This window comes from Schistocerca cancellata, chromosome 1 (genome assembly GCF_023864275.1).
Source record: "Schistocerca cancellata isolate TAMUIC-IGC-003103 chromosome 1, iqSchCanc2.1, whole genome shotgun sequence".
Taxonomy (NCBI): Eukaryota; Metazoa; Arthropoda; class Insecta; order Orthoptera; family Acrididae; genus Schistocerca; species Schistocerca cancellata.
This window is the reverse complement of record NC_064626.1, coordinates 942,226,123-942,253,568: the sequence shown is the minus strand read 5'-3', so window position 1 is coordinate 942,253,568 and position 27,446 is coordinate 942,226,123. Positions and strand designations below refer to the sequence as shown.

The window sequence follows — 27,446 nt, the reverse complement described above, 5'->3', positions numbered from 1 at the left end:
AATTGGAGCACTGAACATGACATCTTCCAGAAAGCCCCACAGCCAGAAGTCACACAGATTAAGATCTGGTGATCTGGACGGCTAGGTTGTAGGGAAATGATGATTGATAATTTTGGCTTTTCTGAAACGTCTCTGCAGCAGCCACTTCACTGGTTGTGCAATGTGCAGAGGAGCACCATCTTGCATAAAGTGATCCTACCCACACATCCATGCTACTGAAGGGTTGGAATGATGTTTGTCTGCTTACGTGAAAAGAAGTTTAGTGGGCTTGTTTGTTGTAGTTAACCAAAGTCATTCAATTTTCTTTTTAATGACTGGATTACTCAGATTTTTTTGTAATCCAGATTACTTACAATCCCACAAATTCAGGATAATCGAGGCTCCACTGTAGTGAAAAAAGCAACAGAATTGAAGAAACAGCAGGCGCAGTGAAGTGCATGAATACATGGAATATTGGAAAATATCAGCTGTTGAACATGTAGGGGGTTTACTATGATTAGCAATCATTTTTTCCTCCAGTGTTGTAGGTGTGGACATCACTACTCTCCTCAAACTGTGCTAGAATGATTGTGATGAATTTTATTATATTAGTCTTACTTCTCACTTTTGTGAAGTCATTACTTTCTTTCTAAATTATGAAATGCTGCAGAAAAGTACTTTGTAAGACAGTACTGAGTGGAAATATGCAAAATATATCAGGAAGCTGATTCATTTGTTTCCGAGAATAGCAATTATACGCAGAGTGGAAGTAGCTGAATGTAACCATTTGAGCAAATCAGTAATATGCTTCCATTCTAAACAATTCTTCAGAAAACATCATTAACATTATTTTGTGTTACCTTCTCTCTAACAAGGGTTATTATAACACTAATATCATCTGAAAAAATGTCAATTCTGCTTGATGAATGTTAAGTGGGAGATCATTCACATATATAAGAAATAGGAGTGACCCAAAATGAACCTTGTGGGACTCCCTTCATGATTTCACTAAATTCTTTCCCCTTTGAACATTGTTTGAGTTGTTCAGTACAACTTTTTTTTTTCATTTTACTTGTTAAGTATGATTTAGATCACTTGTGTGCTAAGTCCTTCAGTTCCATAAAACTGAAGCTTTTCTGATAGAGTAACATGATTTGTGCAAGAAAATGCCTTGGAAAAATCACAAAAATACTAACTGGCAATATTTCATTACTTAAGGCTTGTAGTATTTGGTGTGTGAATGTATATGTAGCTTCAGAAAATGATTATTGAAGTCTGTCATGTCACTTTTCTTATAAAGAGATTAAACAATTGCATACTTGTAATCTATTTGGAAAAAATTCCTGCACCAGTGATACATTATGTATATTACTAAGGACATTATTTATTAAGTAGAACAACATTCCAGAATTCTATTTAAATTCCAACAACATGATATGAGCTTCCATTTTTAAGAACTTTTATAATTCTGTTGATTTCAGTGAAGGATGATGGTGCTACTTCTAGTTACTCAATGTTTTGTGGAATGACATTTTTAATATATTCACTTGCTTCTTTAACTGAACTATATAATCCTTTTGTGGCTGCTGCATTTATAAAGTGATTGTTAAAAATAGTTGCAACTTGTAAATTATCAGTCACAACGTTGTAATTTAGTTCAATAGTCATAATATCTTGTTCACCTATTGGCTATCCTCTCTCCTGTTTGACAGTATCCTGTATAATTTAATCTTATCATCTGAATTATTAATTTCTGTCAGGACATGCTTTGTTCTGGATATTTTGTTAAAATATTACGGTATTTTTATGGAATGCAAGTAACATCAGATCTTTACTTATTTTGCTTTATATAAATTTCATTCTTCCTCTTACATGAAATTTTAATCCCTTTAGTTCAAGTGTGGACAATAGTTTTGCTCAGGGGTCACTCTGTGAAAGCAGAGGTGAGCAGAGGGCTGCATCTTTTAAAATGATTGTATGCATTAGTTAACGTAGCATTTCAGAGAAGGTACAAATTGTTACTTATAGTTCTGTCTACCTTGATGAGTCACACAAAAATATTGGCAGGACACATGCAGCCCGCAGGCCTTTATTTGCCCATACCTGATTTGGTTATCCATGGGTACACTTGTTTTCTTAATGGACTTTTGGGATAACTGTTTAGAAAAGGAACTTTCAAATAATGACCCACATTTGCAATGGAATAAATTGTATTTCACTTTAGAACCTTTTTCTATATGTTCTGTATCTCACACCATAATACCTCTTTCAAATTATTCCTGAAACATCGAACCCTGTTCCCTTAAATAAGTGTCACTACTTTGTATGACCATGCCTCAGAGCTGCAGGGTGCTACGTTATTTATTGCCATTAATTATGCATTGTGGTTAGATAGCCAATTAACAACTGTATATCCATTGATTTTTCAACCTGAGCATTGTCTATAAAAATGTTATCAACCAGGGTCCTGCCATCTTGCTGCATATGAACTGGGAAATTTACCATTGTAATCAGACTGAAACAGCCAAATAATTATTCCAATTAATTATTCCTGTCAGAATCTTTTAATAAATCTACAGTACAATCTCCATAAACTATCAACTACTCCTTCCTATCTTATCCACGTGAACTTGGTAAGGAATTTCACCAACATACTGATTCTGTAACTTTATGGTACACTTCAGAACATGTTGTATCATAGTTAACGGGCAGTTGATAGTTGATCTGATGTGTTTCGATCTTCATTTGTGCTTTCATCAGGAAGACAATATGCTGGCGTCATTCAGTGAACATTAATGTTGATTAATACATACCTAATCTTTAACATGAAAAATTTTGGTAAACATTGAATCACTTTATAAGAATCTTTAAGTGATGGTATGAGTCCATTCTTTATCTCATCACTTCCAATGAACTCGTGAATTGTACTTTCAAGATCCTTGTGGATGAAAGGAACTTTTTTGTTTTTGTGGAAATAATCTGCAGTTTTCGGGTTACTCATCTGTTACATCAATTTAATGAGAAAAGTTGAAAGTCTTGGAAGAAATCTCTGATAACTTTGGTGTAATTTCATACAACATTGTTTCCACAACTGTAGGTAGAATTGCTTTTACTCCTGAAAGAACCAAGGAAGTGAAGGAAACTTATTAACTATATTTAAATTATCAAACCTTTCAATTCTGTTAGCCTGTTGTTGACATAGTAATTGTTACCACTTTACAGCCAATAGACTGTATTGTATTGTATTGATCCAAGTAATCATTATATTGTACAGTTTGCCCATATGACACTAGGCAAGTCAGCATACATTTTTACAAGTAATTTTCACAGTTGTATTGTTACAATTTTAATTGTGTCATGAAAATTTGTTCAATATTAGAAGAAGGTAACTGTTCATACTTAAAGGAAACATGCACTATAATCAGGCCTAAATGATCACTTATTAAGAAATTTGTTAACATTTATTAGCCTTCTCAAAAAAATCATTTTCTGTGCAAAAGTTTTGCTCCAAAAGAAATTTTTTTAATTTATATGTGAAAACTCTTGGTATTTCTTTTTTATTTGTTTATTTCCGCTGGTAGGTTATTATACGTCCTTATCCCAGCATGTAGGACACCATTTTGGTAACAAGTTGTTCTGGACTGAAACATGTAGGTCAGACTGCTGTCTAGTTTCATAGCTATGAAAGTGTTCATTTAATATTAATGGATTGTCTTTGCTTAATATGTAGGTTTTAACAAATGATATAATAATATAAATGTAAACAGATGGCATTGTCATAATGCCAAGTTTCTTGAAATGTTGCATGCGTGATTCATTATGTCTGAAATTGCTTTTCTTTGCATTTTAAAGATATCTCTGCTGCAGGGTGAGTTCCCCCAGAATATGATCCCATATTGTAGTTTGGCATCAATGTAAGAATAATATACTTGTATAAGGACTACTTTGGAGACTGATTTGATTAGTGCTCGTAGATATAACACACAGTTGACAGCTTATTTGTGATATAACTGACACATGTGTTCCATTTAAGATTTTCTTCAAGCCTTATATGAAGAAACCTAAGGAGCTCACACTGGAGAGCTCTTGGTTGTTTAGGAGCAAGTCGGAGATTTCAGTTTTTTGAGATGAGATGCTGAAACTTATGTAGGTTGTTTTTTGCACATTTATGATGAGATTGTCCTCATTGAACCATTTTCTCACTGATGACATAAGTGGCTCAATCTTTTGATCATAGTCAGCTTTGTCTGTGCCTGTTACCAGAATACTTGTGTCATCTGCAAACAGTGTAGTATGCCCTGAAGTAAGCTGTGTGTTCATGTCATCAATATGTATCAGAAACAGTATAGGTCCCAGGATTAAGCGTTGTGGTACACCACAGCTAACAGGCATTTTCTCAGAGGAGTGCACATTTCACTGATGGACATTAGTATTCTTTTTTTTAAATTTCATATCAACTTTTTGCACTCTGTTTGATAGATATGATTCTAACCATTGGTTTGCAGTTCTTCTCACACCTTTATTAGCTAACTTTCTAAGGAGTATGGTGTGGTCAATAATGTCAAAAGCTTTAGAGAAATGTAAAAAAATACCGGTAGTAATTTCTTTATTACCTAATGATTTTGAGGTTGTGTGAAATATTCATACACTGCTGTGGTTGTTGTTTTAGCTTTTCTAAATCAGCTTTTCTAAATCCATGCTGCTGCTCTGATATTAAAGAGAATCTGTTAATAAAACTTTCTAATCTGTTGTAAAACAATTTCTCAAATATTTTTGAAAATGTGCTGAGTTGTGCTACTGGCCTGTAATTAGCTAAATGATTTTCTGGTCCCATCTTGCAGAGTGGTGTAACTTAGCAACCCTTAGGAGGCCTGGGAAAAGTCCATTATTAAAGGATGCATTAATTATAAGAGTTAATGATTCTACAATGTATTCCCCACAATTCTTGGGTGTTGAGTACTGGCTCTATGGCAGTTCTTCATTATTGGGTTTTATGTTGACTCATCATTTGGATTCAGTTTCAAAGTTTTGTTTGTACCATGTTCCATTTTCATAACTTTCCAAAAGCCTGTATTTTTATTTTTGGATTCTGTTATTAATTTATCATTATATGATTTTTATCAATTTATCATTATATGATTTTTTGCTTGCTGAATTCTTTTTGTTGACAGTACAATAAGACTTACAGTATGTTCTGAACTTATCATCAAACACATCTTGTTTCATGTAGTTCTGCAGGTAGTTTTTTTTTTTTTTTTTAGGCTAGAGATTTTTATTCTTTTTGTTACCCATGAGTTTGTGCATTTGTTTCCAATTCTCCTTGAATTTAAGGGAAGATACTAAAGATCTGGCCAGCTGGGAGTAGGATTCACACTTTGAGGGTTCCGTACAAATTTATGTATATAGGCAGTTCATCTATTCTGACATTTAGAATCATGACAATTTTTGTCTGCTGTCAACAATGATACTGACAACATATCAGTTCCAGGACTTCCAAGAATGTTTTAATTTTAATTTTTAAGTTGGATATCAATTGACAAAAGAACTATTTTTTTGTGTTACATGATTAAAAGTTAACAATGTTCTGAATTTTTTCCATTACTTATACTGTAAAACATTGCTTCTTTACAAATTTCATGATTTGAGGCCAACAGGACTATAGGTATAGTACCCTATAGGTTTTAACAAATGAGTTTGCAAGTATCAAAATATGTGACAATTGGCAATCTTTTGACTGCATTGACTTAGACGTTTAATTTTTTACACTACTGAGTGTGTGACATAAATTTAAACTTGATATGTCCACTCGTTCCTCAGAAAAAAGTATCTTAACAGATGGAACGACAAACAGTCGAACAGCAAATGAATGTAGGACATAAATAGCCATATCTTTTGATTGCATTGATTTAGGAGCTCAATTTTTTACACCACCAGGGGCTGCAGATCTTAGTATGTGATGTAAATGTAAATCATGGTGTAAGTAACGACAATAGATGTTGAAAAGTATTTACAATGGCTGTTACTCCTCAAAGTCTTTTGATATATTTTCTGCAGTGATGTATCCCAAAAAATTATTTTCCAAGTTATTCAGATACTTCATAAAAATTCATGCGTACCATTTTTGTCTCTGGAACCAAATTTTAATGCAAAATATAGTGTACTTGATACAATGTAAGATATTTAAGCTACAAGAAAAATAGTATATGTATGATGTAGTCAGCAAACTAGTGTCACAATGCTTTGTTTGGAGATCTTTTGTAACAAAATGCTCATATTAAATTGATATTTTGTAGGGCACCATTTGGATTATTCTATCATGCAGCATGGTTCACACAGCCTCATCACAAGGAAGGTTTTGAAGCATTCCTTGACACAATAGTTGCAATGGATGATGTCTGGCTGGTGACAAACTGGCAAGCCATACAGTGGGTACGACAACCTACACCACTTTCAGAGATCAAGAACTTCCCACCGTTCCAGTGTAACTACGCAGTAAGTGTTTCTGGAGCTGACCAAGTCTCAAAGATATTAAATAAGCAAATCAGAAATACTTATAAGCAGTGTGGCTAAAATATGTTGTAATGTATTGTCAGTATTGCCCTTGATGGATCTTTTATGTGGCAGAGTAGCATTTTCAAATGTTGTCTTTAGACATTAGTAGAAAAATATTTTGGGTGAGAGAAGACTGATCCACATGACTTAATATCAATATTTGTCCACACTCTGTAATTTCTGTTTCAAAGTAGCACTATTCCTTCACTTTTTTCTGGTTATTTTCCATTTTTAATACTCAGATTAATATCTTTGTTTCAAAAACTACTAGTTGCTTGTGGTCTGTCTCAGTGGGTCAGTCCAAGTGTCCCTCAGTTTGCTAATTAGACACAAGCCTTTGTACTAATTTAAAAAGGCACTTCAGAGAAACAGTAATATGTTTGTATTATTTATCAAAATCCATAAAGATTTGTTCTCTAATTACTCATTTTTTGCCATTACTGATCTACTTGCAGGTTAATGAACACTTCCTGATGATTGTGTTCCATCTTTGTATCAAAGTAAAAAAACGCTTTAAAGAAACCAAAAATTGTGTGTATTATTTATCAGAATGTTTAAAGATTTGTTCTGTAACAGTAAAAAACACACATGGCTCACTTACTGCCAACTACTGATCGAATTTACAGGTTAAGATACACTTTGCAATGCCTGTAGTTTGATCTCTGTACTCACTTTACGAAAGGCACAACTGACGCCAAATTAAGTGCCACAGTGTTATTTTCACATATAAATTGCCTTTTAATATTCACAAAAACTCATCTCTGTTCAGCTAAATCCAATAAAGTATAACTCCACTTTTATGTTCCCAGAATTAATGTTTTCCCACCATTTATGACATTTTTTATTGTTTCCATTAATATTAATTTGCACCCAATTTTGCATCAACATACTTACAATTTTCTCACAATTTATGCTTTATGAAAATAAGTTAGTGGAGAAAAGAACTGATGTAATTGATGTAAAATGATGTTGGCCATCAAGTAGTGTTTACAGACATTACTTGGTGGAGTTTCTTGACACCAGGGCATTTTACTCAGCAGATCTGAATCAGTAAATGGATAAAAATCAGAGTAATTCGTACTTTATCTCCTCCTGTTGTGAAGTGTTACTTGGTGTGGTGGCTGATGGGAGTACCTAGGTTTGTTCAATTAAAGGTATCAACACCAATCACAACCATTTCCACACTGCCTGTACTGTGCATGACCAGCTTTATAATTGTTGTGATCATCTCGAAACCTTTGCATTATTCAGACCACACTTAGCGTGTTTCATTGTTTGGCCGTTTCTAGCGCTAATTGTCACCTTCGGTCACTTTGTGTTACTCAAATGTTTTTGATTTAAACACAGGACCAGTTACATATTTTTTCATACTTAGCAAGATGTGTTTTGAAAATTTATTCTCGTTGCCAAGTGCAAATATTTACAAAGTATTTTTTGGAATGTTTCACAAACAATGAATGTGAGTGATAGTTTGCATCCATGTGGTTTTCTACATAAGTGAGGAGGCATGGTACCTGATAACCTCAAAAAGACAATTACTGTGTAAGAGATGCAAAATATCACATACACAAACATCGCACAAAATACATATGTAAATATTTGCTCTTGACAACAAGAATAAATTCTCAAAATGTGTCATGCTAGCCATGAAAAACTACATAACTGGTGCAGTGGTTCATTATTTATGTGATGAATGACTGTTGCAGGCTTTCCAAAAAATACTGATTGTGACGTATGAAATTAAGTCAAATGTTTGTACTTCCTAGACAGTTACCAGTTCCAGTTACATCTACTGTTTTTATTAGATAACAAACCATTATTAGAAAATAAACAAGTTCCTGACAAGTACTTTGATGTCTGTTATGTATACATATGATACACAAAGTGCAAAGATACAAGGTGGGATCCTATACGTAACTTTTAGTACTTAAAACATTATTTTCCGAATTTTACACCTTTTTTTCTTAAGTCTCTTGAAAAGCATAACAGTGGGTTCTCATGTACCGCCTGTCAGAGTTCAATGATTATAGTGCAACATATCCAGTGATCAGAGCCAGCTTGCCCAGTATTGGAATCCCTAAAACACAGGACACAGTGCTTGTGTAAATGCTATATAACACTACTTCCAGCCAAGAGCAGTCGGTAATTTTACTTTTGCTCTGATCACCTCATACTATGCTGCCTAATCATCAAACTCTGGCAGGTGATGCATCAGTTTTAGTCAAATTATTGCAAGTTTTTAACTAATATTAAGGCAATATGTCTTGGAAATAGCATTGTGGCACTTAGTTTGAGGTTCCATTGTGCCTTGCCCCAGCTCAGCACAAAGATTAAACTAAAGTTTGTTTTTGGTATCACATGTACCTTGACCCATAAATTACACCAGTAATGACAACATCTCTTCATATTCTGAGAAATAATACAATTTTTGATTTCTATACAGTGCTATTTCACATTGATACTAATACCAAACTATAGTTGTCAACAGCTGTGTCTTAAACTATAAATTAGATCAGTAGTGCCAATAAGTGAGCCATTTTTGTAATGTTATAGGGAACTGTTCACATTTCTTTATAAATAATGTAGACGGTTTTTGGTTTCTGTAAGATGCATTTTACTTTTGTTACAAAAACTGAACTATAGTCATTATCCAGTATACCTTAATATGTAAATAAAATCAGGACTGCCATTCAATGAGCCATGCATGTTTTCTATTGTTACAGGACAAATCTTTATGCGTTTTGATAAATAATGTAGATAACACTATTCTACAAAAAAAAAAAAACTTTTTTCTATTTCTGAAAAAAAAATTATTTGTGATCCTAGTTGTACTTCGAGTGCTGAATTCAAACTGTTTTTAGTTTTTTCTTGTCGGGGTAGTTTATGAGTAATCGCAATTTTATTTCTCTGCTCTGTTTCTGATATGGTGCAGCAAACACGAGGTGAAATTAAATAAACAAATTCACGTTTTTATGATGTTATAAGTTCATCACATAAAGGAGGGTGAGATCTAACATATAACACTGTAATCTTTGTGTATATGCTGTGTAGCATTTATTTGACAGAAGAAATTACAGAAAATTGACAAAAAAATGAGCCATTGTATTGTAATGCACATAACTTTTTTCCCTTGTATTGTGAATCTTTCTTCTCTCAAATGATATTCTAGCAATAATCTGCTAACATAGAAGGTATGTATTTCTGTGGTAGAACTGTCTTTATGGAATCTTTTTGTTAAATCTTCAAATTTAACACATATTTCGGGCAACACAAGAACACATATAAGTCACTGAGTAAGTTGACCTGTGTACAAGTCAGCATTCGATTAAACACTGAGTCTCAGTCTAGCGGACGCTGCTCGGCTGGCCGCTTAGGTGGTGCAGCTGCTGCATGGCTGGCAGACAGTGCCGCACGTAGAGGACGTGCGTAATTGCACAGCGGCACTTTGAATAATCGGCGAGTCACAACACTTTTCCCCCCTTTGAAATTGTTGCAGTGGTCTTGATGGAGGTGTCCTGGAGATGGCTAACATCCATAGGCGTTGTTTGACTCGCCGTAAAGTCTCGAGGAGGAGGCTTCCCGTACGGACGGAAGTGTCCCCGATGATAACGGGTCGAGATGACAGGAAACGTAGGGGTCGAATCTGCTGGGGTCCCCTGCACCAATCTGCCTGTTGCGGCAAGTCCAGTTGATATGACAGGAGACATGGGCGATGTGTCGGCGTCCGTTAAAGGAGAGGGCGAGTAGATGTACTCTGACAGAGGACGGTCCTCCGGTTCCTGCATGGGCACGTCTCCTAGTGGCGTCTGTTCTGGTGCTGGCATCGCGATGACAGTGAGAGGGCTGCGTTGTGAGTATTGAGAGATGCCAAGATCCCGAGCATCAGGTAGAGCCAAAGGTGGTGTGGCGGCATTCGGAACAGGCGTTGCTGGCACCCGAGGCCGAAGCTGGTCCGAATGACGCACTGCAACACCCGTGTCCATCTGGATTTCATACAGGCATCTGCCACGGTGTCGTAAGATGCGGCCTGGGCTACATTTTGGCCGCCTGCCATATCCCCGTACCCAGACGAGGTCATCGGCAGTGAACCGGCCAAGTGAAGGCACCTATGGCCGTGAGGTGGGAGGCCGCAGAAGATGAAGTAGCGTGCGGGGCTGTCGGCCATGTAAGAGCTCAGCCGGGCTGTGATTGCCCATGGGGGTGAAACGGTAAGACGCCAGGAACTGGAGAAGCACGTCATCAGCAGCAGAAGAAGTCAGAAGTTTCCGCATCTGAGCATTATATGTGCGGACCAGTCCTTCAGCCACACCGTTGGATTGTGGATGGAACGGCGGGGCCGTGACATGCGTAACGCCGTGACGAGCACAAAAATCCGCAAAGTCAGAAGAGGCAAATTGCGGACCATTATCAGTAACAAGAGTAGAGGGGAGGCCTTCCAAAGAAAAAATGCGGGCGAGAGCACTGGTGGTTGCCGCGGTGGCAGGTGACGTGCAACGGACAATGAAAGGAAAGTTAGAATAGGCGTCAATTACGAGGAGCCAATAAGTACCTAAAAAGGGTCCCGCAAAGTCAGCATGAATGCGCTCCCAGGGCTTCTCAGGCGAAGGCCACGGTGTCAAAGATGACTTCGGGGCAGCGGCCTGTGACGCACAAGGGCTGCAGGCAGCGACCATGTGTGTGATTTCAGAGTCGATGCCAGGCCAGTACACATGACGGCATGCCAGAGATTTTGTGCAAGACACACCCCAGTGCCCTTGTTGAAGGAGGCGCAAGACCAAAGCACGCAAAGACGCAGGTACCACAACACGCGGCGAAGCATTGTCAGTGGAGAGGAGGATAACACCATCCCTAGCCGTGAGGCGGTAGCGCAAAGTGTAGTAGTTCCGCAACGGATCAGAAGTCTTAGCAGACGGGCGATCTGGCCAACCCTTCTGAATACAGCGTAAAACCCGGCAGAGGGTAGGGTCAGAACCCGTAGCAGCCGGCAGCCTGTCCCCAGTGATGGGGAACCCGTCCACAACCCACTGCTCGGCAACATCCAGGTGGAAACACAAAAGTTCGTCCCTATCGAATGCCTGATCAGGACCCATGGGAAGGCGAGACAAAGCATCAGCATTCGCATGTTGAGCCAGTGGCCGGAAATGAATCTCATAATTGAAATGGGACAAGTAAAGAGCCCAACACTGGAGGCGGTGTGCAGCCTTGTCGGGAAGTGACGTTGATGGATGAAACAAGGAAACAAGCAGTTTGTGATCCGTAACAAGATGAAATTTTGAGCCATAGAGAAAAACACCAAACTTATGACGAGCATAAATGATGGCCAAAGCTTCTTTCTCAATTTGAGAATACTTCTGTTGGGCATCCGTGAGCATTTTGGAGGCATAAGCGATGGGTTGTTCCAAACCATCAGAAAAATGGTGCGCAAGGACTGCACCGACCCCGTATTGAGAGGCGTCTGTGGCAAGAACAAGATGTTGGCCAGGTCGATAAGTAGCCAGGCACGGGGCCTGTTTCAGCATAGTCTTTAATTTCCGGAAAGCCGCATCACATGACGCGGACCAGTGAAAAGGCACGTTTTTATGCAACAGGCGATGCAACGGCTGAGCCACCGATGCCGCAGATGGTAAAAACTTGTGATAGTATGCTATTTTCCCCAAGAAAGCCTGCAGTTCCTTAACAGATGTAGGGCGAGGAAGGGCATCGATCGCAGCAACAGTGTGTTGAAGCATCCCGAGAGAGTTGAAACCCCAAGTACGTGATAGATGCCTGAAAAAATTGTGATTTCTGAAGATTACACTTAAGACCGGCAGTCTGTAAGACATTAAAAAGTGTGCGGAGATTTTGAAGATGTTCTTCAGTGGTGGAGCCAGTGACAACAATGTCGTCCATGTAATTGATACACCTCGGGACAGGGAGCAATAATTGTTCCAAGAATCGCTGAAAGAGAGCAGGGGCACTAAGCAACCCCGAATGGCAAGCATTGGTATTGATAGAGGCCGAAAGGCGTGTTAAGGACCAGAAACTGCCGGGAAGCAGCGTCGAGAGGAAGTTGATGATAAGCTTCCGACAGGTCAATTTTAGAAAAATACTGTCCTCCAGCGAGTTTAGTGAACAGTTCTTCAGGACGGGGCGTAGGGTAAGTGTCGATGAGGCATTGAGCATTTACAGTGGCTTTGAAATCGCCACAGAGACGAATATCACCATTGGGCTTAGCAACTACAACGACAGGAGAGGACCACTCACTGGAAGTGACAGGAAGCAAGACCCCTGAAGCAGTGAGACGATCCAACTCCTGTTTTACCCGATCACGAAGGGCCACAGGAATGGGCCGAGCCCAAAAAAACTTAGGCCGAGCAGTGGGTTTGAGCGTGATATGAGCTTCAAAGTCGTTTGCACGGCCTAACCCAGGAGAAAAAAGGGACGAAAATGTCGTCGACAAGGAATCCAGTTGAGCATAAGGAATAGCGTCAGAGACAATATTGACAGAGTCATCTATGGAGAACCCAAAAAGGTGAAAGGCATCGAAACCAAAAAGATTTTCTGTGTTGCTCTGGTCGACCACAAATATGGGAACAGTGCAAACGACGGATTTGTAAGATACCTCAGCATTAAACTGTCCCAAGAGAGAAATCTTCTGTTTATTGTACATCCGTAATTGCCAAATGACAGGGGACAGGAGTGGAGAACCCAGCTGAAGATATGTCTGAGAATTAATTGTAGTGGCAGCAGAACCGGTATCCACTTGCATGCGAACATCTCGCCCAAGGATTTGGACAGTGAGGAATACCGTATTTACTCGAATCTAAGCCGCACTCGAATCTAAGCTGCACCTGAAAAATGAGACTCGAAATAAAGGGAAAAAAAAAAATTTCTCGAATCTAAGCCGCACCTGAAATTTGAGACTCGAAATTCAAGGGGAGAGAAAAGTTTTAGGCCGCACCTCCAAATCGAAACAAAGTTGGTCCATTGTAATATGAGACACAATTTAGGTCGAATGAATGACGATACAGCTACAGTAGTTTGGTTCGAGTCGTAAGGTTAGCAGTTAAGCTTTACCACGTAGCCATTGCTATGCGTCAGGCGCTCCGTCCGTATTTATACGGGTACCCTTCCTTTTTCACGTGCTTCGTCTGGTTTGAATCGATTGCTTATTTTGCTTTGATCTGATCCGTTTTCTTTGTTATAGGTGTCTGCGTCACTCTTAAGCTGAAAATGCATTACTGCACTATGTTGTGCATTGTTTGTCGCATTCTGATAGTGCGTGTTTACGGCCTGTCGCGGCTCGCGGCATGGCTTGCTTTTGTGCGCGCTACCGCCGTGTACAATTAAAAAAAAAAAGAGGAATCGTCTCATTAGCGAAACAATGGCAAGAGACTGCTATTTGTTGTTACTTACATTGCTGCTTTCTTTGATAATGATCAACAAGAATCAAATAATAGACTGGTATGATAGAACATGTTCTGAACGAGAGTTAGGCGAAAATTTTTCTCCGTTTGAAAATCTTTGCGGCTGCTTCTTTATTACATCAAATTCTGCACAGAAATTAGTCATCTTAGATTTAAAAATGTAGTCACTTGCCGTGCTTCATTTCTGACTGCATCACTATTAAGCATAAGAATAATACGAATATAAACATGACACGATACGTATATTCTTCTGCGTTTGCTGTTGTCTCACTCTAGTTTCGTAGTTTATTAGGCAGACAGGATTTAAATGAGATAGCAGCAAACACGAAAGAATACATGGCAAAATGTTTACATTCGTATTATTCTTATAGTGAAGAGAATACTGTATGTGATTCAAATTTCATCAGGTTCCTATTAGCAACCATCTCTTCTCACAGATAGGAAAAAATTCAGAACGTAGAGTTGGCCATATTGACAAACATCCCAAACAGTCTTGCCAGTCAGATTTTCGTAGTACACTGAAATTGTGCCCACATTCTAAGATGAACAATACGGAATTTGTATTTACTTCGTTGGATAATGTATGGAAATGCAGTGGTCGAAACTCGCGGCGGAGAAAACAGGCTCGTCTTCCACTTCTTTTTAAAAAATTTATTTACTGACGCAGAGGTTTTGGCGCCAGTATTTATCCTTGTGCCCACAAAGCATGCCTGCGTAGCTCTACATATATTCGACGGCAGAAGTTAGTTGTGGCGGCACGTACCAACATTTTTCATAACTTCAGCTTGCTTTGCACTCGATTCTAAGCCGCAGGCAGTTTTTTGGATTACGAAAACCGGAAAAAAAGTGCGGCTTAGATTCGAGTAAATACGGTAACTTCCCTGTAAGGGAAGAAGTGCAATTGACAGGCAACACAGAATCAGAATCAGCGTCATGTTCATGAACATCATGTATGCGGTCGGATTTACATACGGAAGACACATGACCTTTCTTTTTGCAATTGTGACACACAGCCCAACGTTGGGGACAATCCTCGCGTGAATGTTTTGTAAAACACCGCGGACATGAAGGAAGTTGCTGGGGATTTTGCTGCAGTTTCTTAGTGGGTTGTTTACGGCTAGGCCGAGGCTGCGCGTGGGAGCGTACTGCGGCCACGTCGGCCGGTGGGGACGTGCCGCACGCGTCGTCAACAGCGCACAGAGGTTGTATTTCCCTGACGTCACCCCACGCTTCTATTTGCGCCCCAGCGGCGCGAGAAATTTCAAAAGACTGCGCAGTGGAGAGAACTTCATCTAGAGTCAGATTCGCCAACTGAAGGGCATGTTGCCGAACTTCTTTGTCGGGCGCCGACCGGATAATAGCATCCCGTACCATGGAATCGGCATAGGATTCTTTGTGAACGTCAGTAACAAATTGACACTTTCGACTGAGGCCGTGAAGTTCAGCAGCCCAAGCGCGATAGGACTGATTTGGTTGTTTTTGACAATGATAAAAGGCAACACGAGAGGCTATCACATGCATTTGCTTTTGAAAATAGACAGACAGAAGGGAGCACATTTCAGCAAAGGACAAAGACGCAGGATCCTTCAAAGGAGCCAATTGCGACAACAACCGATACATTTGAGGTGAAATCCAGGAAAGGAACAGAGACTTACAAGGTTGTTCGTCTGTGACATGAAATGCCAAGAAGTGCTGTCGAAGACGTTTTTCATAATCAGACCAGTCTTCCACCATCTCGTCGTAAGGTGGAAAAGGAGGTACAGCCAACGACGAGAAACGCCCCGCATTTGACGCCGCGACGAAATCGTGAATCGCCGCTGTTAGAAGCGTTTGCTGTTCAAGGAGATTTTGCAAGAGCTGCTCGACAGTAGCCATGGAACCCTGTGAGTCAACGGTGAAAAGGAAAAATGCACTACTTCATCGCCAATTGTTAAATCTTCAAATTTAACACATATTTCGGACATCACAAGAACACATATAAGTCACTGAGTAAGTTGACCTGTGTACAAGTCGGCATTCGATTAAACACTGAGTCTCAGTCTAGCGGCCGCTGCTCGGCTGGCCGCTTAGATGGTGCAGCTGCTGCATGGCTGGCAGACAGCGCCACATGTAGAGGTCGTGCGTAATTGCGCGAGCCACATGCGTAATCGGCGAGCCACAACACTTTCCCCATGTTCATCCGATATGGCACTACAACTCTCTCTGAAGTAATCCAGATGACAGTCCATCGTATGTACCTTCAAAGACACATTGCACTCTGGATCTTGATATGCTTTGATCATGTCATCCACCATTGCTTTGTAGTTAGTAGCTCTTCTTCTTCTGAGGAAGTTTTTTGACACCATCTTGAAACAGTCCCATGCTGTCTTTTCTTTGTCAGTTAAAAGTGCTTCAAAATTTGCATCTTTCTGCAGCTCCTTGATTTGTGGGCCCACGAATACACCTTCCTTTATTTTTGCAGCTGAAAGACGGTGGAATCTGGTAGTTAGATATGCAAACCCACTGCCTGTTGGATCCATGACGTTTATGAATTGTTTCATTAGGCAAAGTTTGATGTGAAGCGGTGGAAGTAGTATATGTTCAGGAGTTACCAGACTTCCATGTTGTACATTCTTTTCGCTCACTTTCCATCTCCGCCTAGGCCATTTCTTTTTCTTGTAGCGAGAATTTCTGTCTTGACTCTTCCACTTGCAAAGAAAACAGGCATACTTTGTGTAGCCTCATTGCATTCCCAGTACTGTAGCAATTACTTTGAAATCTGCAAATATTTTCCACTTCTATTTGTTGTATTGTAATGAATTTAGCATCATTTGTATGAATTCGCAATTCTCCTTGGTCAAGCTGGTGTAAGCTAGTGGAACAGAGAGTATTTTATTTCCGTTATGGAGCAAAACACCCTTGAGACTTGTCTTTGACACATCTATGAAAAGTCTCCACTCCTGTGAAATATAGGTGAAGTTCAGCACTTTCATTAGGCCAGCAACGTTATTGCAAAATGTCAGTGCTCTGTCAGTTGCAAAATAGGAAATAAAGGCATGTTCTCTGTGCCTGAACACACTGATTTCAGTACTTTGGTGGAGTAGATTATACTCTTGTAGTCTTGAACCAAGCAGCTGCACCTTTTGTTTACTTAGTCCTAGATCACGTACTAAATCCTTTAAATCTGCTTGTGTTAACAAATGTGATGATGACTCACTTTTGCAGTGATATAAAGGATCATCATCTGTGATTTCTTCAGTACTACTTAGTTCACTGTCACTCTGAATTTGATCTGGAGTTTTTGAAGGTACTGGAAGGCTCTCAGAATGATGCACTGGCATTCTCACTGAAGGCAGATCTGGGTAAACTATGTACCTCTTTGATTTTTTGTTTGTACAATGCTGAATTTTTGTTAGACAGAAATAACAGTCAGTAACGTGGTCCTTGGGCTCTCTCCACACCATTGGCACAGCGAACAGTGCCACATTCTCTTTACCTTTCCACCACTGAATTAGTTTGCAGTAACATGTAGCTCAACATAAATGTTGTGCCTATTCTTTATCTTGGTCTCCTATCTCTACTCCAAAGTAATGTTTATATGCTTTCTTTATGACTGTTGAAATTTTCTTCCTATTTCTGACAAAGGTTAACTTCCTACTGATATAGCAGAGGTTGTCTGGCTTATATCGACATCCACGACAAAGTGGCATTTCTGAAAATTTTAAAATACCTCTTCAGTAATACACCTGTACTACATTAATACTAGAGAACTAGAGAAACGCTGATATGTAAAAACCAGCAGTCAGTTTACCTTCAGCACCAGGCTAAATCATTTTAAATACAAGAGCTTGTAAGTTCAACTGTGGTCGGAAATATGACAGAGAAGGTGACTTGTCAGCCAAAACACCTACTCGTTAAGATTGACACAAATTATGGCTAACACCACTGTTATAAACTTGATGTACCTGCCTCTGGGAAGTGTGGAGGTCTGTAATTTTTGGTTGCTTTAAAGCACTGTTTTTGTTGGTACAAACATCAAACTGTAGTCATGTTTGGGCACCAAGTGTGGTGCAAAGAATAAGATGGCTGGCTCTGGGGCATGTACCGATTGCCTGTATCATTTCAATGTCCAATAAAATACTGGGGCTGGGAGAACAAAATCCATGACGTTCCTTCTGTCTGTGGAACAACATTGAATAAAATAGGGTGAATCTTAAACAGATGTGGAACTAAAACTGTCTTTTGACTGCCTAGGAAAATCCAAGAGATGATGTGCCCTGTAAAGGATATAGTCATGATTTCAGAGTCCCAGTTGTTTTCAGTATTTCCTGTGACTGTGGCAGTAACTACTTGGTATGGTCTGTTCAAACCATTTCCCAGTGCTGTACCAAACACCGATTGCATATCAAGTACAGAAATTTAAAAAATCTGCTGTTGTGGAAGACAGTCTTATGAACAAGCACAAAATTGTGTTTGAGAAGACAGGGATTACACAGTTATCAAAGAGATTGTGAAAATTAGAACTTTATTAGTTGCATGGGATTCACACTCAGCAAAGTGTGGAAGTGGGCACTTAGTACTGAGAGCTTGCACAGTAATCTGCCCTCTATTATACAGTGTGGTTGAAACAAAGATGCTGTGAGTGACATTTCATCATTGGTGCCAATGCAATCTCTAGTCACAGTGGACACAGGTATATCAGTTACAGAACTTCTCTGTGATTCCATTACTTCTTCAACAGTAAAATGTTTTTGTAACTGTTGCATATTGTCAAAAGCTGAGAGTGTCATAAATAATTAATGTGAGAAGTGCTCCAAGAACATTTAATAGAACAAATTCATCACAAAAAACTTTGTGATTTGTCATTGAATATATTTCTACCTTGGTTATTGTCTGAGGTCTATTGATTGTAAGATTCTTTCTGTTTTTGCACTTATTAATCATTAATGGGATCATCCAGAATCTATGTCCCTTAATTCCCACTCATAGGCCTTGCTAGAGATATCTAATCTATTCCCCTGTATATCAAAATTTTCTGCATGTATGATATAGCTACTGATAAAAATTTCCTCAGGTAGTGCCTTCCTCTTAGCAGACCCGAGACATCATCAGTCCCCAGCAGTAAACAGAATGGCTCTCTTTTTTATCAGTCATTTTATATGTCACTTTGGATTGATTTTTGAATTTCCTGAGCACTCATCCATACTTCTGATTCAGTTACATTCAAGACACTTTCCTCATCTTGACCCATGATGTAACTCTGCTTCTGAATGCATCAGAACTTCTTAATTGACAAGATTCAGCAACCGTTTTGGAGTTTGATGTCACCTTTCTCTGTTTTGATGTTCTTTTCACCAATTGTCAGGTCCATATTGCAGTATATAGCAACCTAAAGAACAAAGACTATACTTGCACTATTAAAGTTATCATTCTTATGACACGAACAACTTTCTTCCTTCCTGCTGTTGCAGTCACTGTTCAAGTATCTGTTTATTTACTTCTTCAGTGTAAAAATGCAAAGCACAACCATAACTTCTTGTCTGATTCTGATTCAGAATTAGCTTAAAACTGCTACCTTAAGCTACTCCAAAACTAGTGATTCAGTAAACCCTGTTCATTCATCATACTTTGTAGATTCTATCATGTAGATTGACGCCAAAGAAAGTGGAATGAATCAAGATATACATTAAAAAGATGATTCAGCTGTTATAAACTGTATTAGTACTTGTCTATTATGAAACTTGTGTAAACAAGTATCCTCAAGGAGTGCCGTTTGTGAAACAATACTACCTTAACTTGAAGCATGTTGACCAGCATTTCTGACAAAGCCTTGATTTTCTGAAGACATACTATTAAATTAAGCATATTTTACACACTACTCCCCCATAGACCACCAAAAAGAACTTCTTATCACTCTTGTACTCCTTAAATCTTGGCCAAACTTTTGTCCTTCCTAAGAAATTTGCTCGCCAAATGATCTGCCACCCTTGTAACTGCAATTTTTTGTCTTCATGTACTACATCTCCATAGCTGGTGTTAATCTACATCATGTTACATATCAGCTGATGTGCCACTATGATTCATCTTCCTGTGATGCATGCTAAGTAAGCTGCTATATAGATCAAGGATATAAACAAAGACTATATTCTGGTAACAAACAGTATTCAGTTGCAGAGCATGCACTGGACACAAAAGCTGTGAACTTGGTCCTGCTTAGCCAGGAAGGCGATCTGGATTCATCCTTTTCTCAGCACAGGCACGTCACAGAATTATATAAGTTTCAGTACTTGCTGTTCTCCCACCACCATTCTTAGATGACAAACATTTTAGTTTCACCTATTGTTTTATTCCAGACTTTGTATCCCCCGTTACTCAATTTTCAAGTTGCTTCTCAGGTTTTCCTCTATTCCTCAATTTCTAAATTTGCTCTCTTCCACATCTCAGCCGCTGTTTGGTTTGCTTCGCCCCCCTATTGTAATGTGTATCCCTTAATCCAGGCTACTGAGTAGTGTTAAACTTAGTGCTGGAACATATCCATTTCATTCAGTCTGCTCCTCTTTCCTGCCAAAATGAATGTGTAGTGTTCCAAATGCTTGGACATTTGTCATATTTTACTATAGCATGGCCACAGGTTGGTAAAGAAAAGCTTTTTTTTTTATCTTTACTTTTTCGTAGTTTCCTCCGGAAAGTGGTGTGTGTTTGTGTTCCCCCCCCCCCCCCCCCCCCCCCCAAAAGACTTGCACATCTCTGCATATTTATAGTACAAAAAACTAATTTTCTGCATGCCATTGCTTTAGTGCTTTATCTTGTGTTTCAATTTGAAATCTCTCTTGCTATCATTCTTCATTATTTGCTATACTATCAATTTTTTTTTTTTAAGAGCGATATCATAATTTTTTTTCCTATTAGAAATCAGTTTCAAACATTTCACTAGCTACTGAATGATGGTTCCATCTCTAAGACATCTATGCTACTTCTGTTGTAGCATGAGACTTGCTGTAGAAATTTGTGAAGTTAATTTATTTTTATTTTTTGCAGTGGAATATTCCTTTGTTAGTTTGGGAACTATCTGTGTTCAAGTATACATATATTTTTGTTCAGTTGTGATAAATTTGTGGTATTCTCCCTTGGTTTGCTAACATCGCAATTGTGTTAGGATGGTCAGTGAAATCTCGTATAGGACCTGAGAAGGCCACATGACAAAATACTGCTGTAAGTTGCTGGCGTGCCTCAAGTGCACTGGCTTTCCACCTGGTTTCCTCTGTGTGAATCACTTGAACTCACTGATCAGATATTTGATGATAAGACCACCAACTTTTCCAGGTATTTTCTGTTTAATGGAAAATGCTATGAACTGACAGAGGAAGTGACAATGATTGTGAATTTGTGTATGGAGCACTTCAAGGAACCCTGAAGTCATCCAAATGGAAACCCACTTGCTTTTTCCATTAAGTTGATTACACATTCATCTGACCTCATGGAAGGGACAAATGCCATGGCTTCCTCATACATCTGAACTTCATTCATCACAACATTAAATTTGGTATGGAGACCAAAGTCATGTCAAGAAAAGAGCTGATGGCACCGAGGGCTATTGTGTGTATTGGAAAAAAATACACACTGATCTGTGTTGCACCAGATAGCTGCCATCAACCTATGCAGAGGAATGGAGTACTAAAAACACTAGTATAAAGGGCATGCACAATATCAGATGCAGAGAGTATTCCTCAGAACTGTTTTTCAAAGAAATAGTTAACAGAATGACAGATTAGCCACACTCTGCACCCCTCCACTACAATGCTTTGGAGACAGATGAAGTAACAGAGAAAGTGGCAGCCACTGCCTTTTTACCATAAACTTGTGCACTGTCAGGTCATACTGCAAAAGCACCAAGTAAGAACTGTCTTTTGCCTGCCCAATAATACACAGTCATTATTGCGTCAAAGATGACCTCGGTTTACAGAAGGCTGGTGTTTACCATATTTTGCACCAGTGTGGCAAGAAATATATTGGACAAACAGTGCACACTATCAAAGGTCACTGCGAAGAAAACTAGTGGCATACTTGACTGATGCATCATAACCAGTCAGTTGTCACAGAGCACTGTTTGTTTGAGACCCATGCAACTGAATATGAACATTATCAGTATTTTAGTGCAAATTTCCAAGTATTGGAACAATGTCATTAGAGAGGCTATTGGAATACACACTAGAGGCAATCTCATTAACTGGCGCTTCGGCTATAGTATCAGCACAGCTTGGAAACCAGCACTGGGTGTGATTAAGAAGACACTCAGCATACACAATTTCCTGACAATGAGGGTGAACAAAGTAACTACACCCATGTTACCACTTCAGAGGTGCCCTGCTGAGCATCGTCGGCCACAGTCAGCGACACAGTAACCTTCTTGGCCACTGACATGTGCCCTCGGGTGCACACTGTTCACAGAACAGCTCACAGGGGGGATATAAGCTGGCCATGTGGTCCCAGGAGGCAGTTCATAAGTGCACCTGACCAATGGTGACAAGTTGGATTGTCAAAATATTGTGCCTGTTGGACACTATTAACCAACATTACACCTGTGGACTATTTGATCATTTTTTTCTTTTGTTTTTCGTCCATTTATTCAGTATCCTAATTTTCCTATTTTTTTATTTGCATCACTTTAATTTTTCTCGTTCTTTTCAGTCCTGGGTCTTCAGCCATTGCTTACTTGCAGCTCATGATGAGTGTTGTACAATGTTAGCCAATTTTCACTTCCAGTTCTTTACCTGCTTTTCCTCTCCACTGACACAGTGAGTGACGAGTCGCTCCCTGCTTGCCATGGACACATTTCATTGCCCTTTCCTGATTGTTTCTTCATCTACTTTTCCTTGCTAAGGAACTACTGGAAATATTCTGAAAGCTCAAGTATTAAATTTTGTTTTTCATTTATATCAAGAGAGTGACTCACTGCTGCAAAATATAAAATGTTACCTAATTCCATTTTCAAGAGCATGGCATTTCTTTGTCAGAAACTTCAGAGAAAATAAGGTATTGTAGTCCAGAGAAAATAAGGTATTGTAGTCCTGCAAAGAGAAGGAGTGTAATACTCTTCAGTGTTTTCTCTTTGATCTTAAGCTTCCAAGGAATTAACATGTTGTCCAAGAGCTTAATACTGAGTGTAGTCTGTTACATGTTATCCATCTTTTTGGAAGTATGATTGTTATACCAACTCCATTTTGTCACTTTTCTTCATTAAGTTCACACTATTAGTGTTTGTTATTGGCTGGTTAATTTCATTTAACAACTGCTTGAATATATGAAGACTAATGAGCAAGTATTTGTTACAGGATAGACCCAAGAAATGCAACAACCCCAAGGTGTGCAACTTGTGGCATAAATCTGGAGTTAGATACATGCGTACCTGCCAGGCTTGCCCTGAGGTTTACCCATGGACTGGAAAGACAGGAGTGAAGAACAGCCGCATTGATAATGAAATCTATGAAGAAACGTAAGAATGTAATATCTGTTTTGTCAGTAAGATGTTATGGCCACAGCTTGACAACATTGTTGTGCACAATAAGATCATTCATCATCATTTATAGACAGAAGTAATCTGATTCAATAAGTGCCTGTAAATTTGAAAATGTGTTAAAGATATTTGACTGTATTGTTTAATTGGCAATTATTTTATTGGGAATTGAATAATATTCCTTTTGAAATGCAATGATTTCATTTGAAGAAAAATTAAACACAACATTTACTATTTTTTTAAGAACATTTGTTAAAGCCTTTTCCCATTGACTTATTTTGTGATAAATGTTTGTGGAATATAATAAGTTCAGACTTATATTAATTATACTGAACGTGTGACAAGTCCTGCTGCATTGTGAATGCTTGTTCACAGAAAATATACTATTAAAATTTGTACATATTCTATTTAGTCATTGGAAAGAAAAAGACTTTTGTATAGTACGCTACAGACATTTTTATATATGTATATGTCATTCTGCAATATAAGAAAAAAATGAGCAAATGTCAAGTTTTGCAGTAGTTGATGAGTCTTGTGTACAAAAATGTGTGTTTGTGAAGATTTTTAAAAATTCTCCTAATTAAGTGCCATTCAGCCATTGACACAGCTCATTAACTCTTAGAATTTCAAAAGTACAAATTACTTTCCTCAGTAATTTCTATTTTAAGAGAAAAAACTTCTGACCAGTGAGGCCATATTCTGTGTTCACCCATAACTGGCAGACTTTCATAAACATTTAGCCTCATGACAGGATGAACAATTGTAAAAACAAGGAAATAAACAAAGAGAAATAAATGGCACATCTTGAATTACATGAGTATTATTGGAAATTCGTTGAGCTATGTAAACTGTAATGGGCAATGCCCTGTACTAAATGGTTTGTTCTAAGAACATACCAGTCTTATATTATTAAGTGGAAGTACAAACTTGGATGTCTTAGATGAATTTAAGACACTGGGTTAGTAACTGTTATTTATTGTTTTAATGAAAATGTAATAAGTTAATCAGTTTGATTTAAGTCTCTAAGAATGGTATATTGAAGAGATTATATAGTATAATCTTAAGTAACCATTCTCATACTTTCTTTTTGGAATACTTGAACGATTTGTAGAGCAATCAAGTTGTACACAAATTTAAATTTGTACAAAATTATTCTAATTTTGACGTTAAAAATAGCTTTTTAGAGTGTGTATTAATATGTATGCCAAGAATGTTAACTGACATTAATGATGTTTACATTTGATGGCTATCCTCATTCTACAGTTTGATGATCGGGGTTTCTTGTCATTTGAGTACATCATGCTAGGCATGACATTAGGTGATATGTACACAGTTCCTGGACAAGAGCATGTTGGACAGTTTTGTCAGTTTACCCCTTGATGTAAAATCACCTTTTGGGAAGATAATTCTAAAAAAATATACTGGCACTGTAGTAAGGATCATATCTTTCTTTCTTTGGGTCATCTAACATGCTGAACAGTGTACTGCTAGATCTGTCCACTAAATTATTCACATTTTTCTGCTTCCCAGAAGCAGATATTCTTGTTTGATTACATATATAAATGAAGTTGTAAAGAACATGTTGCCATAACTACAAATTTTGTTAACCTAGTTTTTCCTGTTGGTGGTTAATGGCAGCAATATTGGTGGAATTATTTGTCATCAATTTTAGCTACATGGCTCGTGTTACTAAACTGTGCCGTTATTACATTTTCTTATGTATGTGATGAAATTGTATTATAAGATAGCAGTGCAATTAAGTTTTTAATAATAAATACCTTTTCAACAGAAATATGTTTTCTTTATGAATTCAGTTACTCACAAACAAAAATGAGGAAAATAGTGATTAACCTAAATGAATACCCCATGTATCTGTATATCAAATTGACTCAAACATTCTACTAAATGATTGATCACAAATTCTGTTAAATTAGTTGTGCTGACCAAACAGTTTGAATATGAGATAACCAAACAAATATTTATAAAATTGAAGAAAACAGATAATTAAATATCCATATAAGGTTCAATATTGTTTAAACCATAACAATAACACACAAAAAGAACCAATGTCATGTAATATCATTACAGCAAATCAATAAAATGAGTTCCCAACAGGCCAAAATACTTACCTGTGAGAACACCCACAAAAAGTGAGACAAGCATGTCAGCTATCAGTCTTTCCATCTCAGCACATTCATTCCAAAATATTTTAGTATTTCTTATCATAAGATTTATGGCCCATCCTTTTTATGTCTCTCATAGGTTTGCAACTGTGTCAGATACTTAACAGAAAAAATCAGAATAGTGCCATTAGCAAAATTCTTGATAACATAAAAAACCTAACAGCCATCTTATGTTACCCCATCTGTGTTCTGAGTGAATATCTTAATACATTCTGTGACATAATGGGTATACCCCTGAATGCCTAGTCACCACTTATCTAAAGCATTGCATGCAGTCAGGTGCTGTAATTAAATGGACAGTGGTGTAATAGATAGGATCCTTAAGTGTATCATATAGTTCAACAACAAAAACAATCAATATTTGACAAAATAATTTAACTGGATAGATAAAGAGTCTACTCACCAAGAACACACACACACACACACACAAAAGAAAGTTATAATTAGGCAAGCTTGCAGAGGACTTACCGGATGGGTTGAGAAGGAAAGTCTGATTGTTGGGGTCTGCATTGGGTGAGATTTGAAAACCTGAGAGCTTAAAGCTGGAAGACAGGGTAATATGCATGACAGAGATTATTGCCGAAACATTGTAAATGAGTTAGTAAGAGCGAAAAGCTAAGTGCAGAGGTGGGAGGGGGCAGTGAAAAATAGATGGGCAAGACATTGTAAGATGTATAAAACTAAAACAGAGTAAAGAAAAGAGTAGTTACTGTGAAGAAATGCTGAGACAGAAGAAATTAGTATAAATTATGGTCAGGTGAGTGGCAAGAACCAGGGTCATGTTGTATCACAAGTTCCCACCCACGAAGTTCTGATAAACTGTTGTCTGGGGGATGAATCCAGATGGTGTGTGTGTGTGTGTGTGTGTGTGTGTGTGCTGAAACAGGCACCGAGGTTATGACTGTCATGTTGTAGAGCATGCTCTGCAGTACAATATTGTGTGTTGGCAGTATATACCCTCTGCCTATACCCATCCATCCTAATTGGTAGTTTGGTGGTAGTCATGCTGTGCCTATGCCCATTCATCCTAATTGATAATTTGGTGGTAGTCATCCCGATGTAAAAGCCAGAATGTGTTTACATAAAGCTGGTATGTGATGTGTCATTTCACAGGTGGCTCCCTCTTTGATAGTATATATATTCCCAGTTACAGGGCTGGTATGGGTGGTGGTAGGATGGTGCATAAGTCACAGGTGTACGAGCCTTAGAGTAGGGAGATGGGTGTAGAAGGAGCATAGGGTGTGACAAGAATACTGCAGAGATTGGGAGGGCGATGAAAAGCTATTCTAGGTGTGGTGGGCAAAATCTCAGACAGAATGAATCTCATTTCAGGGCATGTCTTTAGGAAGTCGTGGTGTTGTTGAAGTAGCTGATTAATACATTCCAGACCAGGATAATACTGAGTGACCAGTGGTGTGTGCCAAAGTTGTTTTTTGGAGGGATCAGCAGTACCAGGATTGGATGAGATGGCCCAGGAAATCTGCTTTTGGGAACTAGGCTGGTGGGATAATTACATCCAGTGAAGGCTGAGGTGATAATGGTGATGTATTGTTGTAAAGAAGGTGCATCCGAACAATTGCATTTGCCTCAAATGCCAAGGCAGTATGGAAGGGAAAGTTTGACTTGGAAAGGATGACAACTGATGAAATGTAAGTACTGTTATCTGTTAGTATGTTTAATGTGGACAGAAGTGTGTAGCTGGCCTTCAGTGAGGACGAGATCAACATCAAGGAAAGTGCCAAGGAATTTGGAATATGACCATGTGAAATTTAATTACATCTTTACCACATGGACTGATGGCGATGCTGACCTGTTAAAATTCCTGGAATCTGT

The 27,446-nt window shown here is 38.4% G+C and overlaps 1 protein-coding gene across 11 annotated transcripts in view; it reads left to right on the top strand.

Annotated features, from left to right (window-relative positions):
* LOC126191547 (uncharacterized) overlaps positions 1-25,222 on the top strand; it is a 344,682-nt gene extending 319,460 nt beyond the window's left edge. For all 11 annotated transcript variants that reach the window (XM_049906193.1, XM_049932534.1, XM_049932525.1 and 8 more), the window contains 2 exons: positions 6,273-6,471; positions 23,249-25,222. In XM_049906193.1, coding sequence (XP_049762150.1) covers positions 6,273-6,471; positions 23,249-23,413 — 364 coding nt within the window. In that variant the 3' untranslated portion in view covers positions 23,414-25,222. The remainder of the gene's footprint in view (positions 1-6,272; positions 6,472-23,248) is intronic.
* The last annotated feature ends 2,224 nt before the right edge of the window (positions 25,223-27,446 follow it).